This window comes from Catharus ustulatus, chromosome 20 (assembly GCF_009819885.2).
Source record: "Catharus ustulatus isolate bCatUst1 chromosome 20, bCatUst1.pri.v2, whole genome shotgun sequence".
NCBI classification, from domain to species: Eukaryota; Metazoa; Chordata; class Aves; order Passeriformes; family Turdidae; genus Catharus; species Catharus ustulatus.
Window position 1 is genome coordinate 8,725,450 of NC_046240.1, and position 14,455 is coordinate 8,739,904.

Sequence of the window (14,455 nt, forward strand, 5' to 3'; positions counted from 1 at the left end):
CCCATTCCCCAGGAGCAGGTGTAGCTGGGCAGGAGGCACCTGACCATACCCAAGTCCTGGATTTGCTTATGGAGTGGAATCCATTGGGTTACCCCTACAGAGCTCCCTTTTTGCTGCATCCTAAATATGGTATCTCAATTTTATTATCATAATATCAACCTAACCACAATATAAATGGATTTGTGGATAAAATCTAAACATGTATTTTAGCAAGATATCTTGTCAGGTTTCTAACTACAAGATCAAAACCAAAGCAGCTCCAGTATCTAACTTCAAGACACTTTCTCACATTCAGTTCTGAAGTAACACCCCAACCACTAAAACTTTGAACTTTACAGGAATATCTTATTCCCTAAATAGCACCCCCAAATTTGGATGACTTCCTTTGGCTTCAGCTTTGACAGTATTTTTTGACATCCTCCTCCCTCTCAGTGTCAGCAGGAAGCTTTCAAGGATTAGCTCCAGCTCTGATACAGCACTTCTTGGGACAGTCCCCATGTGTCATCTTCCTGAGAGGAAGTTTTGGTACAGCAGCTTTAATGAGGTACATTTGCAAATGCTCTCCTGACATGACCTATAGCACAAACTACACCCCACAAAAGCAGCACTTGTGCAATAGTTCTGTTAAACTCATTATCTCAAGTGTCAGTTGCTTTACATGCTGTTAACACGGTTGTCAATACCCAGTAGCAGACGTGGTGTTTGCTGTCAAATTCAGGGGGTTGCTGTGTAACAAATAACATTGCTTAAAGCAGATGCCATCATAACTGGATCCAGATTTCAGAAGACTAATATCATGACAGTATAATTTCCATTCCTGTTTTCATCCATCCAATTGCTCTTGGCTTTTTATACAAGCATGGCACAGAACAATATTCTGAAAATTATTTTTTGATGGTTGATGAGGAATTCTTCATAGGTGTCCTAATTTCAGGTCTTTAAGAAGGTCACATTTATGAATTCCATAATATTCACAGGAGAGCCAGATTGATGAAATCATTCCATACTGCATTTCTGAATGCCAGAATAAGGGATTGAATGCAATTTCTCAACAGCTTTCATATTTTACAACTGAAAAACTTTAAGACTGTCAGTAAGGTTCAGTCTGCTGTTCACATCCTCTTCCAAATCACTAACACACACTGAAATAACATGCTGAGCCTTTAAGGTCGTTCTCTTTATTTAGAATGGAGCTTACAAGGTTAATAAGGTGTGAAAATACCACAGAGCAGTATGTACTTGACTCGATAAGATTATGCTTTATTTATCCAATTATTGGCCTGCCTTTAGAATGACTTTTCCTTGAAATGAGGCTCAATTTGACTCCCACCATGTCCCAAAGACCTTTCAGAGAGAATTTATGATCTTTAAGAAAAGGGTTTCCAAGCTATCTTACATATTTTGGGCAATGTCTGTGGGCTTTTTCTTCCTTTCAGAATTCTCTAATGAATACAGAAGATCAAATTTAGAGAAATATTCCAGACAAGGATAGCAGCTATTCCCAGTGGTATGTTTAACATTTTTGTTCTAGATTCAACAGTTTGAAGCAAAGGCACTGTCTCTGTATTCACTGCAGATAAATTCAAAGCCTATCAGCTCCATTAATACATACTTTAGATTTTTGTCTGAAGTACAGTTTCCTTGATCTCCTCCCAGTATTTCTAGTTCTGTTTCCTTGCACCATGGTGAGTAATTAGTCCCCAGCTCCCCATGGCAGTTACACTGTCACTTAGTGATTGCTTTGCCTACCTCCTACCTTTCTGGACTGATTTAATTTTTCTTTACATGTCTCTTCAATGCTGCAATCACTTCTGCTGATGCTCTTGAACATTTCTGTAGCTGTACCTTCCTCCAACCTGCACCAGGTGTTGTTTCACCAGACCAGACAGAGATCACCTCCTGATTCAGATTCTCTGACTACAGCACTGCTGTTTGATTTTAATAATGTATTGCATTTCAAATTTAGATATATATTTCTGTCTGGCACCACCCTTTGCATCATCCCCACTTGTCTCTTACAGTTAAAGAAAAAAAATCATATTAAAATATTCAAATTTACTTTCAGTTAAAGAAAAAAAATTACCATGGAGAGATATCAGGGCAACACAGCAAATGCCAACTTCCCACCCTAAAACTAAATATGGTGTCAAAAGTTAACCTTAATTGATGTGAACTCTGACAGACCCTACTGAAAGCCTCTTTTGGCAAAACCAGCTGAGAATCTGTCCCTCATCCCTACTGTCCATTCTGGGATACTTGGGGTTCCTCTGACAATCAAATGAATATTCTAAGTACCTGTACTAAAAAGTAGTTTGTTGCTTTGGGTTTTCAAACCTGACTATCACAGTTTCAGCTCTTGGTCTCCAGCTTTCTGATCTGAGCTGTTAAATCCCTTTATTTTTTTCTTTTTATCATACTAAAATTTTTTTTTCTCTTTTTGCTTTATGAGCTTTTAAAAAATCTGTGCAAACATTTTGAGCACCGCAGAATTAGAAGAAACATCTTCATTATGTTTTACCTGCTGTCAGAATTTCAAGCTAAATCAAAGCAGGAGTTTCTGAAAGGTCCTTTCACCTGGAACCTTCTGACCATCCCCTCCTCACCTTCCCAAGGCTGCTGGAAACTTATTGCTATTATCGAGGCCAGCACATTCAAACCATTTTTCTCATGATTTATGTGCTATATTTTGCCTTAGCTCTCTGAGAGGGAATAGCTGATTTTTCTGGGCACTGTGCCCAGATTATCTTTAATTTTGTCTACAGATTGTACAGTTTCCCAGATACTATACCAGAGATGAGCATCTTATAAGTTAATAAAACAATAAATAAAATAAAATCTGTTCTCATGTCTCCATGTTACAACTGGAACCTTAAAAGCCTCACCCTTTTTATAGAAGCTTCTCTTTCTTACAGTCAGTAAGTAAAAACATATATAAATATTTTTAAGTACTAAAGAAAAATAATTCATATAATCCCCTTAGAATTACTTCAAATTTCCCTTTAAATTGCTTAAACAAATAACTAAAATAAAGTTTCACTATTGAATGCATTATGAATAAGTTATATTAAGAAGGAATCAGATTGGATTCCAGTACTATATTTTACATAATCTTTCTATTTTTAGAAAAAAAAAGAGGAAGAAAAACTTACTGTGTATTCTGATTTCCAGTTGTCCATTTGTAAAAAAAAAAAAGAGAGAAGAGGGAAAAGAAAAAGAAAGACACGTGAAATAAAACAATTATGCAAGATCCTTACAGTAAACACACATTAAAAATAAAAATTATTGTGTTAGCCTGCAGATTTATACTTGACTAAAGCCTATGGGACAATAAATACCAACAGAATCCAAGCACCTGATGTTTACTTTGCAAGCAAGGAATTGCACAGATACAACACTCCAGTTTTTACCTATCCTTAGTCTATAATCTCCATTTCCTCATATCAGTAAATATAAGGTGAAAAATATATGCAGTTCAATGGGAGTTATTAAAGAGACTTGGTGCTTGTAGTTCAAAATATAACTTGGAGCTTCTGAAGATAAACTAAACCATCCCCAAACCACAAAGCAGCAATCATTTCTGCCACATTCCTTACCTGTGATTGTGTAAGGATAATAATTCCAGGCCTTCTCTGTAACGTAAAATATTTTGGGAACAACTGCTCTAGCCCAGCTAGGCAGTTTGCTGAAAGTAAAAATCAAATATAAAATTAGAATATATTGTGACGTATGTGTGTTGTAGAAATAAAGACACTTCCAAATGTGCCCATCATTTGTGAGGTGTTTGAGGGATACAACAGCACTAAGACATCTCAGGAATATTTTCATTTTCTGCCTCAGCTGTGCTCCCTTCACAGAAGGAGCAGATCGGTGCCAGAGCATCAACCTTCGAGTGGGCTGAGCTGAGGCTGCTCCTTTTGGAAATTCATGGCCTGGAACCTTTGGCCACGCTCAACAGGTGAGGCCAAACAAGGAGTAAGGGTGGCACCGTGTGCTCAGCCACAGGGAGGCACTCTCCAACAAGAGGTCAGGAGGAAAAGTGGCATTTCAGTCCACTTGCATCCCGAATCCTTTATTTCTTCTTACAGATTCTTTTTTCTTCCTTCATATTCTCTGCCAGCGCTGAGCCCTCATGCTCAGCTCACCTGGCACGCAGCTGTTCCCACACTACCAACACCAATTCCTGAGTAGGAAGCTTTTATATTAAAATTAACAGATCACTCAAAACACCTCGTGAGGCTGGTAGGCAGCATTAGTCCCATTTTACTGATGGGAAAAGTAAATAACAAAAGTGAAGGGAATTAATGGAACTGACATTACAGCTCAGAGCTCATTCTGTCAGGAAAACTCACCAGTGCAGTGGTAGAAAGGCAGCAGAATCAGAAATCAAAGACATAGATACACCATTTGAATGGATCATTAAAGGGTAACTGAATAATATTATGGAAGGGCGGCATTTTTTTACCATGGCTCTTGGATCTCTCATTTCCAGTGCTCTGGTCACAGAGGGTACCAAAAACTGATGAACAAAGAAACATTTAAAAAGGCAAGTTCACTATAATTTATCTTTCAACCCTCTCTTAATGACTTCAGTTATAAGCATGGAGGCTGCCAGGAGCAAAGATGCAGAACTAGTTATTCCAAGGACAGCAGGCCCTGGACACCACAAATATCCCTGTGCTTGGGGGACTCAGTTCAAGTGGTGTTGGTCTGGCAAAGCACTGAGCAGAGCACCCAGGCCAAGACTGAATCTGCACTGAACTGCAGGAGATGCTTCCAAACCTCAATTCCCCAAGTGTAAATGTTTGAAATAGTTCTGTTTAGATAACTGTGTGCAGAAAGTACATTAACTTTCCATATTAGCAAAATTCTGAAGAAAATACATTTGGGATCATGAAGGCTTATTTAACCATGATCTGGCTACATATAAATATTTTATTTGTCCAGAGGCAAAATGCAGACGTTAGTACATTATCTACGGATTCAAAGCCAAGTGCATTGACTTTTGCTCTTTGATGACATTGCTCAAAACTGAATTCTTTTCTTCACATAAACCTTTCTTGTGTACAGACTTTCAAGAAGCATTTTACATCCTGCATAATAGACTTCCCTGTATCAGATCTTCTGTTTGTCAGCCTCTGTCAGTGTGTTTATGAATGCTTTCCTTACCCCTGCTAAACATTACTCTGATGCCTAAATTATAAATACCAGAGGATGCAGACTTTCAGCTTCTGAAAACATTGCTCCAGCAGGAAAGAAGAGGCAATAAACAATTCTAAATATAACTAAGGCTACACTGACACTAGAAAATATACATCTGCTCATTTTGCACTTTTTTTGTTTATTGTTGTTTTTAGCATATTTACCTGTCTACCTATACCTATATGTACTGTCACCAGTACAGCACATCCTGAAAAAAAAACAACTTTATGAGCAAAACACAGATTATACTCAGAATTGCTAGCAAGTCCCAGTCCCAGATACACATGAGTTCTTCCAAGGTTCACTCAAAGAAACGATAATATCTCTATTTCAGCAGAACAGGTATGAGGATCACATTAGCTCTTTTTTCTTTTCCTTATTTCCTTATTTCTCCTCCATCCAGATGAAGTTCAGTCTCAAATTTATGTAAGAGGTATCAGTTCAGATCAAAATACAGCAAAGCAAAGTTGGTTAGGAAAGTGGACCCAGGAAGAAGAAAAGCCGAGGAAGAAAACTGCTGGTGGAAGTTGTGTTCCTCAGCAAGGCAGGCAAAATTTCCAGCACATGCTGTATGGAAGCATGTCTCCTTGAGTGAGATCCTCCAGAAAATCCACAGTTTCCTGAAAACCTGCTGATCCTTTCCACAAAGCTTCAATAGTACTGCAGTATCTGGTGGCATTGTGACACCACAGCCAGATTCAAATTGCAGATCTGGTGATGGAGGACTCAGAATTATCATTAAACTTGGTGAACCTGATTTCAAACATCCACCACAGCTGTAGGTAACTGTCCTGAGTTGTTGCAGGCACAAAGATTTACTATTCCAATGTTTCTACCTATCTTTGGATAAGAAATGCTGTACTCCATTGCCTGCACTACCAGGAATCATGTGCTTCCCAAGTATGGTTTGTACATGGCTTCTGGCTTCTCATGGGCATTCTGAATTGCCCTGAAGTGGCAATTCTGAATATGCTCTTCAGTGCTTAAAACCTTATTTTTAACATGCAGGAAAGAAATACCCAGAAACATTTTTTTAAAAAACCCACAACTTGTGGGAGCTCTACAGTGGGAACACACATATTGATTTTTCCCAAGTCCTCTAGCCTGTGAGAGAGCACTTACAATAATATTAAATGTTGGCAAGACATATGTTATTGAGTTCTTTTGTGTGTGTGTAACATCACTGATGATCCAATTCAGCCTGAATTAAGGTTAGATATGTCAGGTTTGCAGGGCAGGAGGAACTTGCAATGTAGAAGCAATGGCTGCAGTGTTTGTATGCCCACTCTAAAATTCTGCAGAGCATAAGTTTAACAAAAATGGAACAGGCCCAGGGAAAAGAAGAACTTCAGAAAAATCAGTGGTATTCAATTAAATCAGCAGTAGTAAAAATGAGAACAGATTGTACAATATATCTCATATTGCATAAATATATGTATCTTAAACATCTTTGGCCTGTGAGTGTGGAAATATTGGTCCTCAGCAGTATCATGTCAGCATAGGAAGACAAACAATTCACTCTAAGAAATGATGGAACTTCAGGGAGAAAACCCCCAAATCTTCCACCATGTCTTTAAGTCTAGTGGTCCAGAAGTTTGTACATTGACAATGTACAATGATCATTCACAATGTCAATTAACTTTGCTGAGGCAAAATACAGTCAGCAAAAATGATGTCTTTGTGACATGATTATGAGAGAAACTTAAACCTTTTTAATAGTTCAGCTTTGATTTTCTTGGAGGGTGGGACTTTGCTGCTTTTGTTGTTTAGTTTTTGACTACCCCTCTCCAGTGATTTTGGAAAACAGAATGGCAAACAAGTAATTGTAAAAGAAAACAACAGTTCTGATTTTCAGTATATCCTTACTCCAAGTTATAATTCCTTCTCATGGAGAAGATGCTGTAGAAGGAATAACAGCTAATCCCTCTATCCCACCTCCCCATGGGTACCAGGAGACAGCATGCATTCATGGGAACACTTCTTTGGAAACAGAAAGGTTGTTGCTGCAATCCTTGCAACTTTTTCTTACAGTCCATGCTGGGAGAATCAGTTTTACTGCACTTGCCTGTTGAGATAGACACGTTTTTCTGTTAGCTGACCATTGCCATGGTTGGGATCTTCATAGGGCTCATTCTGCACCACTTCCACACCCTCCCCTCGGTCACTCTGCTCATGGCTGTGCTTGCTGATCATGTACAGCTGTCCAATTCTGTACTGCAAGGCAAAACCAAGAACAAAGTACGTTAGTTTTATGTTACACATGTATTCAAAAGCCAATCTTAGTCAATGATATACTGCTATGTGTAAAGAAAAGGTAGTTTAAGGTGAAAATCAGTATTTTTGGGGTCCTCCCATTACCTTATGAAGTCCATGGCATCACTTGTGGAAAAAATAACAAAACCTGTGTGCATACAAATGTAAAGAATTAGGCCAGTCCTCTATTATTAGACTTTATATCAGTTAAGAATAAGTAAACAATTTATCTAGTGCTTCCATATGATGAAATATAAAGGGACTTCAACCAGCAGGTGAACTCTAAAAGTTCTGTGGGACACATGATTCTCCTGCCCTGCTGACATAATGAAGCCCTGCAATAAGATTTGGGCAACTATGGCTGGTCCACAGAAACAGGAGCACCAGCTCTTAAGAAAAAACCATGTAAACTCCAAGTCCTTTGAAAAAAGAAGTTTGAGTGACTTGGCAATATTATTAAAATGTGTTTAAGCACTTTAATGATAAGTTTTCTAGAGACTCCCAAGTAACTTGGGAAGCCAAACACTGTGAGGATTTGCCCAACGTTGCCATCACAAAAAAATAAATTGTTGCACTTGGTCTTTTTCTCACTGTCTCATATCTACATCAAGACTTTTGCCTCCAAAGAAATCTAACAGAAATACATCCTTGAAAATCCATTAGCAAAGACTTTAGAGTAAAATTGCGCTTTCTCAATAATTTTCTCAAGTTCTTTGCACACTTTTGAACACACCAGGCTTCTTCCAACAAACTGTCTTTGGACCTATCCAGTTTTCTTGATTGGAATCCTCTCTCCTCCAGAGCAATTTGTTTAGGCATATACATGGCAATCACTGCAATCACATCATTCCCCCTTCAAACACAAAGAACAACCTGTTAATTTAGAGAATGGCTGAGCTACCACACAAGCTGCCAAGTACTAGCTCAGCATAAGCAAACAAAAGCATCGTGACAGTCTGACCTCAGAAAACTCGATGAGATTCTTGTGGTTATTGCATTATAGACAGCAATCCTATCACATACTTTAAAAAGTCCAAATCAAAAGAGCAATTAGCTCAGGAAAAAAACCCCAAACCATCACAAACCTTATTAGGAACTGGCAACAAGACAGTCTTATAAGGAATAGGAGGATGGAGGGTACCCTGTATTATTTCTCAATTCTGCATAATCCCAATTTATTCCCCTACAGCACCAGGCTACAAGAAATAAGAAATTTGGAACCTGCATCTTGATTTAAGAGAGTAAGTCCTAACATTATTTTACTTGCTAATCCACTTCTCTACCTTTGTGTCTACTGAATCCTTTTTCTCTATCTCATCATATTTGAACATTTTGTCCTAATCTCAAAGGCTTTGAAGAGCTGCAGGTCTCACACATAGCTTTTAACTAGATCCATGACAAATTGTCTTCTCTTTTTCTCTAACAAAAATGAATGTATTAGTGCACAGTGAAGGCCAAGTTTGTAGTACATTTAGTTTGACCAATTAGTACAGTTTAAAAGAAGAGTAACTTTCAGATAGACAAAGCTGTTCTTCAGGTCTGAAATCAAAGCAACACACATCAAAGCTGAATACAAGTTGAGAAAAAATGCTTTGCCTTTAATTAGATATGTATCAATTAGACCACCTGGGAGCACAGACTTCCTGTCTGTGGAGTGATAAGGATGGCAGAAAAGGGGAAAGGTGATAAGGTCCTTATCTTCTAATGGAAAGGAAGAGGCCAGTAATTTGTATCCTGTGAATATGAAAAGGTCAGATGAGGAGTAGAGAGAGGAATTACAGTTTGACATAAAGTCAATATTTCAATCATGATCTCCATTGGGATTTTTCTTATCCCATAAAGTTATGAATTTTAGTTGCCATGGACACCTCTGGAAAGTGTTTCATAATTGCACATATCAATTTCCTATGTCCACGTAGTCCTTTGCAATTTTGCTCTCTGTTTTAATGGTCAAATACAAACATCTCAGTTTCTTTTGGAAATGCCGGCTCAGAAATATCAACATGAATGAACTTTCACACTGACAACCAGCTGTGGGATTGTACTGATGCCCTCATTTGTTCCAGCATCAAGAAGCAGAGATACCCCGACAACACCACATTTTATTAGTAGAGGTTTTTGTTCTTCCTTGGGCCCACCCCATCATAAAACATCTGCAAGATATCAAATCCCAAAGACCGTGAATGAATCTGAGCAGAAATTTAAGGAGGTCAGCGCTGTCTAACAGCAAATGCTTTCCAGACCAGGTCAGTGTTTAAAGGCAGGTTCTCTGCTGAGACTCAAAATCCCACACGTTCCAATCATCCCCACAATGTCACAGAAGGGATCCCAGGCAGCTCAGCACGGTGCCTCCCATTTGGAAGATGCTGAAGGGAACAGAAGGCACCACTGCTGGACAGCTCTCCAGCAGGAACCCCACTGCTCCTCGCCTTCTGCAGGCAATGACTCCCATAGCTATGGATCTGACACCAGTCCAGTAGAAATATCCACCTTCAAACCAGCTTGGATGGGGCCCTGAGCAGCCTGGTGACATCCCTGCCCACGGCAGGGGTTGGAACGAGATCAGCTTTGAGGTCCCTTCCAACCCAGACCATTCTAGGACCTTTCATAACTACTGAAGTGGCTGGGCAGTCCTGCTGCCTTCTGCAAAGGAAACATATTTGTACATGTACTTTAAAGTAGCTAGCTTAGATCTTTTGTATGCTATTCATTTGTTTCTATCTGCTGTATAAAATATTAAAATCATTCTAGAGCAGAATGGAAAATGTTAACTTCCAAAATAATAGTACTTTACTAAATCAGAGAGTGCACAATTATTATTTCAGATAAAATAGCATTTTTTTCAAGTGTATGTTTCTATTTATATGAACAAAATCCAAGGTAAAGATGTGTTTTTTAGAACTTGCTGGAATTTAAAGTCACAGCTTTTTCTTAGTTCCTGTGGATATTGTGGAGAAACAGCATTTGAGAATCATTTAACAACAGCAATTGATGCACATTATTCCTGCAAGTGTAAACTGATGTGCCACTGCTATTTACCTTGCTCTATCACAATCTGAATTTCTGTGTTCTTAGCTGTAAGGTAATTTTCCAAGACCATCTACTGTTTCCAGGAATTCAGTAAAATTTCACACAATGGCACCTGTTATGAATTTGGATCTGGAGCAAAACTCCTTGCAATTTCTTCAGTTTAATAGGGGAAAATTAATTCAGTATCAGAGCAAGAACTTCAATAAACAAAAGCACAGAATGTGGAATTAGAGGTTTCTAAGGGTATTGCTGTGTAGCTTTGGTGGTAACCCTGATGTTTCCCAAGCCCTAATGAGTGAGACTTTGTCTCGGTGGTGACTGCTCCTTCAACGAGCAGATGGTGTTTGCTGTTGGGATTTAGTCATACAAGAAACAAGGTTCATGCTAGCAACAGCATAAGGATGGTCAATCTGATTTTGTTTAAAATTGTAAGAGAGACAAGAAGCATTTTTATCCCTCAGATAGGAGAAGGAAAAAAAGAAAAAAAATCTAAAAAATTTTAAAAGGGGTCCACCCCACCCATCTTTCATTTGTAGAGCTCCCACCATCTCCAGTAGCAACTGCACAAGAAAACTTTGTACAAACATGTCTGAATTTTTTCAGCTTAACTGCCTATTGCACAGGTTTTGATTTAATGCAAATCTCAGAGCACAAACTTTCATACTTCAGGTGGAATGTAAAAAATAAAACTCTCTGAAAGGAGAAATTATGCCAAAATGATCTCATATCTGAAATTTTCATGCCACTCCTTGAAGTTTTTATCTGAATGGTCACAGAAAATGTAATGGATTTATCACTGTCTTCATCTTACAAAATTCTCATATTTAAAAGAATAGTTGAACACTTTCATCTACATTTACTGCTCTGTAACTAGTCTAAACCATCAGGGATGGTGCTGCCATTTTTTGTTCTAAGCCAGTAGTGAGATCCCTTCCTGCAGAGAGGAGCTGGAATCCAGAAGACATTGACAGTCTTTTCTGCCTGCTCAAGGTAATGATTGTTTGGGGGAGCTGCATTTTGACAGTGCAAAGTATTTCTCACACAGGTTCATGCTAAAACATGCCAGTGGCTTCTAGTCCTGTTCGCAGAAAACTGCAAAGATAAAACAGAAAAAAGAAGAAAAGCAGCAACAACTAAAATGAAACAGATCTGCCCTTATGCACAAAGGCAGCTCTGAAGGCTCATCCCTGCCTCCACTGATGGCAATAGTTGTTTTGTCATTGACCTCAATTTAGTCAAGATTTATTTCTAGCAAGACAATACAAAGAATCAGCTTCATCATCAGTTATATCTGTCCAGCTACACTGAAACCAAGGGCATTGATCATGGCAAAAGAGTAGCAATTTTATTAAGGAATTATGATTTATAGAATGCTGTCTCATTCACAGAAAACAATCTTAAAATTGATTGATACATTTCTGATCTATTTTCAAGTCTTAGTCTTTGCAAGATGATCTGTGTGCTCCTTATAAATGTGTTCCAGGGCTTAATTTTATTTTTTTTACTAAAAAATATTAATAGGAATACTCTTTGTCACTTTCCCACATTTTTAATTATTTGCTGATTATTCCTCAGAGGACCACCATGAGACAAACATGGTGATGCCCAGGTAAGTTACTTGTCCAAACACGCACAGCCTGTCACTCCCAGCAATCTCTTCCCTGCAGCTTTACAGAGACATTTTACCTCTGGAATAAATTGTTTGGAAATGTACTTGCTTGAGTAAATATCTTTGCTTAAGAGGATACACTGAGGTTTCCTATTGTGTTTGTTTTGATGTTGAGGGCATTGTTTTCAGGTCCTGATCAAGACCTAAGCCCTACACTGCTACAGATATGAAAAGCTTGCAGTTAGATACTGAGCACAGGCAAAGAAAGCATTAACCTTATTTTATATTTGATTAATTGAGACAGAAATTAATACATCAACCTTAAAAAAGATGTCTGTGGTAGAACAGGGAATTTAGCCTCAATCTAGTGATTCCAGCTCAGCGCTGTTACCACAAGACACACCTGTAATTTATTTTTCATTCTTAATGATAATTACTTAAAGAGAAGTGGTTTCTTTTATCTCCCTCACTAACCATAAATCCTTCATGTTAGCATTATGAGACATCATTTCATCTGGAATGGGTGAATCCTGCTGCATCCTCACGCTCGTGTGGCTGTGGGAGCAGAGCCCTCACGTGTGGGCAGTGCCAGCCCCAGCTGATGGAGCACTGAGGTTGTGCTCTCTGATCCCCAAACTCCTGTAGGTGATGATTCATGGCTATTAACAATAATTTCAGGAACTCTTTTCCATGACACAAGCTCCAGCTTCTGACAAAGTGATTTGTTCACCTTGTTATTAACATTCCTAGATTGGTTTTAACAAGAATAGAGGAATGTGCAGTGTACTGGTATTTGATTTTTCATGTATGGCTGGGTTTATATTGGCTCCTCTTTGGCTGCTTTTGGAATTAGGAATTTGGTTTGGTCTGGTTTCAGTTGGGGCACAGAGCCACTACTTTTCAAGCAATGGAGGTGGGTGTCTCTTGATAAACACCAGCTCAAGGTTTTACTGCAGGACATTTCTATGGAGAGAAATCACTCAGACTTGTAACCACTGCACAGTAAGAAAACTTGCCACTGAAATAATCCCTTTTTCCAGAGAGGCAGGAAAAAAGCAGGAATTAAAACTCAATGTTGATCTGAACTTGGAAATCTTTCTTATGTAGCACAATTTACCAGTGTGAAAGTAGTAGTTTTATTTCTAAAATAGTGATTTTCCTGGTAAAATAATGACATTATGGGCTAGGATCCTGTGAAAAGAGGGCTGCTGGGTTTGGCTGCTTGGGAAATTCTGCAAGGAAAGCATGAATGGTAAACAGAGAAGGCAGAAGGGGGGTGGTTCTTACAGCCCAGTGCAGTGCTGTGCAGAGATTCCCAGCCTGCTGACCTGACCCTAAATCTCCTTTAGCAGTGTGGAGTCTGCACTAATGCACTGTTTGACTTCTTGTTTATAAGCTAAGATGTTTAGAGCAAACCAGGCACCTTTGCACTGCATTCTCTTTGTCATGTAGAAACATCCAAAGTGCAAAGTTTTTATGAACTGGTATTTTAAGTGGCTGTCCCCAAGGCACAAATATGAGAAAGTAGCTGCAGGAGCAAAGGTAGACTTCTAAATGATTGTCCTCAAAAGAAATCTCTTTTTATCCATACAAAAGATCAATCAAGGAATAACACCAAACATCTAGTTCCTAAAGCCTGAATGTTAGCATAATTCACTGTTGTGATTTGAGGCCCCAACAAGTCATGCAGATTATTTGGTGGTATAAATGTCACTCCCTGCAGTAATATATAAAGAATCTGGCCAGTCAGAGTTTAGAGTTGAGCTTGAAATTTTTCTTTCAACTAATTCCTGCATGCATCTGTGAATCACAAAGCACTACACATCTGCTGACTTGCATCAGCAGTATTCTTTACTGTTGCTCAAATTCATGGGAACATGCTTTTGTAACCTCACAAACAAACAGTTGCAGTGGGAACAGTTGACTTTTGCATGCTGTGATGTGCCATTCTTACTGCTTTCATGTTTGCTTTGCCTTTTCAAGGAAGAAATTACATCCTTAAGATACTTTATCTGCCTAAATTCCCGTGAATGACAGTTCAGCAATGACACACTGGATGTTGAAAGTCAGTATTCTCCTCTGGTATTTCCAGTTGAAGAAACATGGTCCACTCTAAGTTTACAATACCCTGGCATATAGTGGCTTACAACTAAGCAATAGGAGCAAATCTAGATCTCTGGTTAATAGGTGTACAATGAAAATTAAAATAAATGAAAATTAAGTTGCAAATGTTCAGCTTTCATGCAAATAGTTTGCCAAATATAGCTCATGTCCTGTTCAAATTGTAGTCATTTTATGCTTCTACACCAGCTGTGCTATTGAGAAAAGCCAGCTGTTTATCTGGAGTGCACAAGCTCATACAAT

The 14,455-nt window shown here is 38.6% G+C and overlaps 1 protein-coding gene across 3 annotated transcripts in view; it reads right to left on the minus strand.

The window, feature by feature from the left end:
* PITPNC1 (phosphatidylinositol transfer protein cytoplasmic 1) overlaps window positions 1-14,455 on the minus strand; it is a 77,322-nt gene that overhangs the window by 33,268 nt on the left and 29,599 nt on the right. For 2 of the 3 annotated variants that reach the window (XM_033076638.2, XM_033076640.1), the window contains exons 2-4: window positions 7,265-7,413; window positions 3,594-3,682; window positions 3,150-3,157 (exon numbers count right to left, since the gene is read on the minus strand). In XM_033076638.2, the coding sequence (XP_032932529.1) occupies window positions 3,150-3,157; window positions 3,594-3,682; window positions 7,265-7,413 (246 nt within the window). The remainder of the gene's footprint in view (window positions 1-3,149; window positions 3,158-3,593; window positions 3,683-7,264; window positions 7,414-14,455) is intronic. The other variant, XM_033076639.2, reaches the window with a different exon arrangement.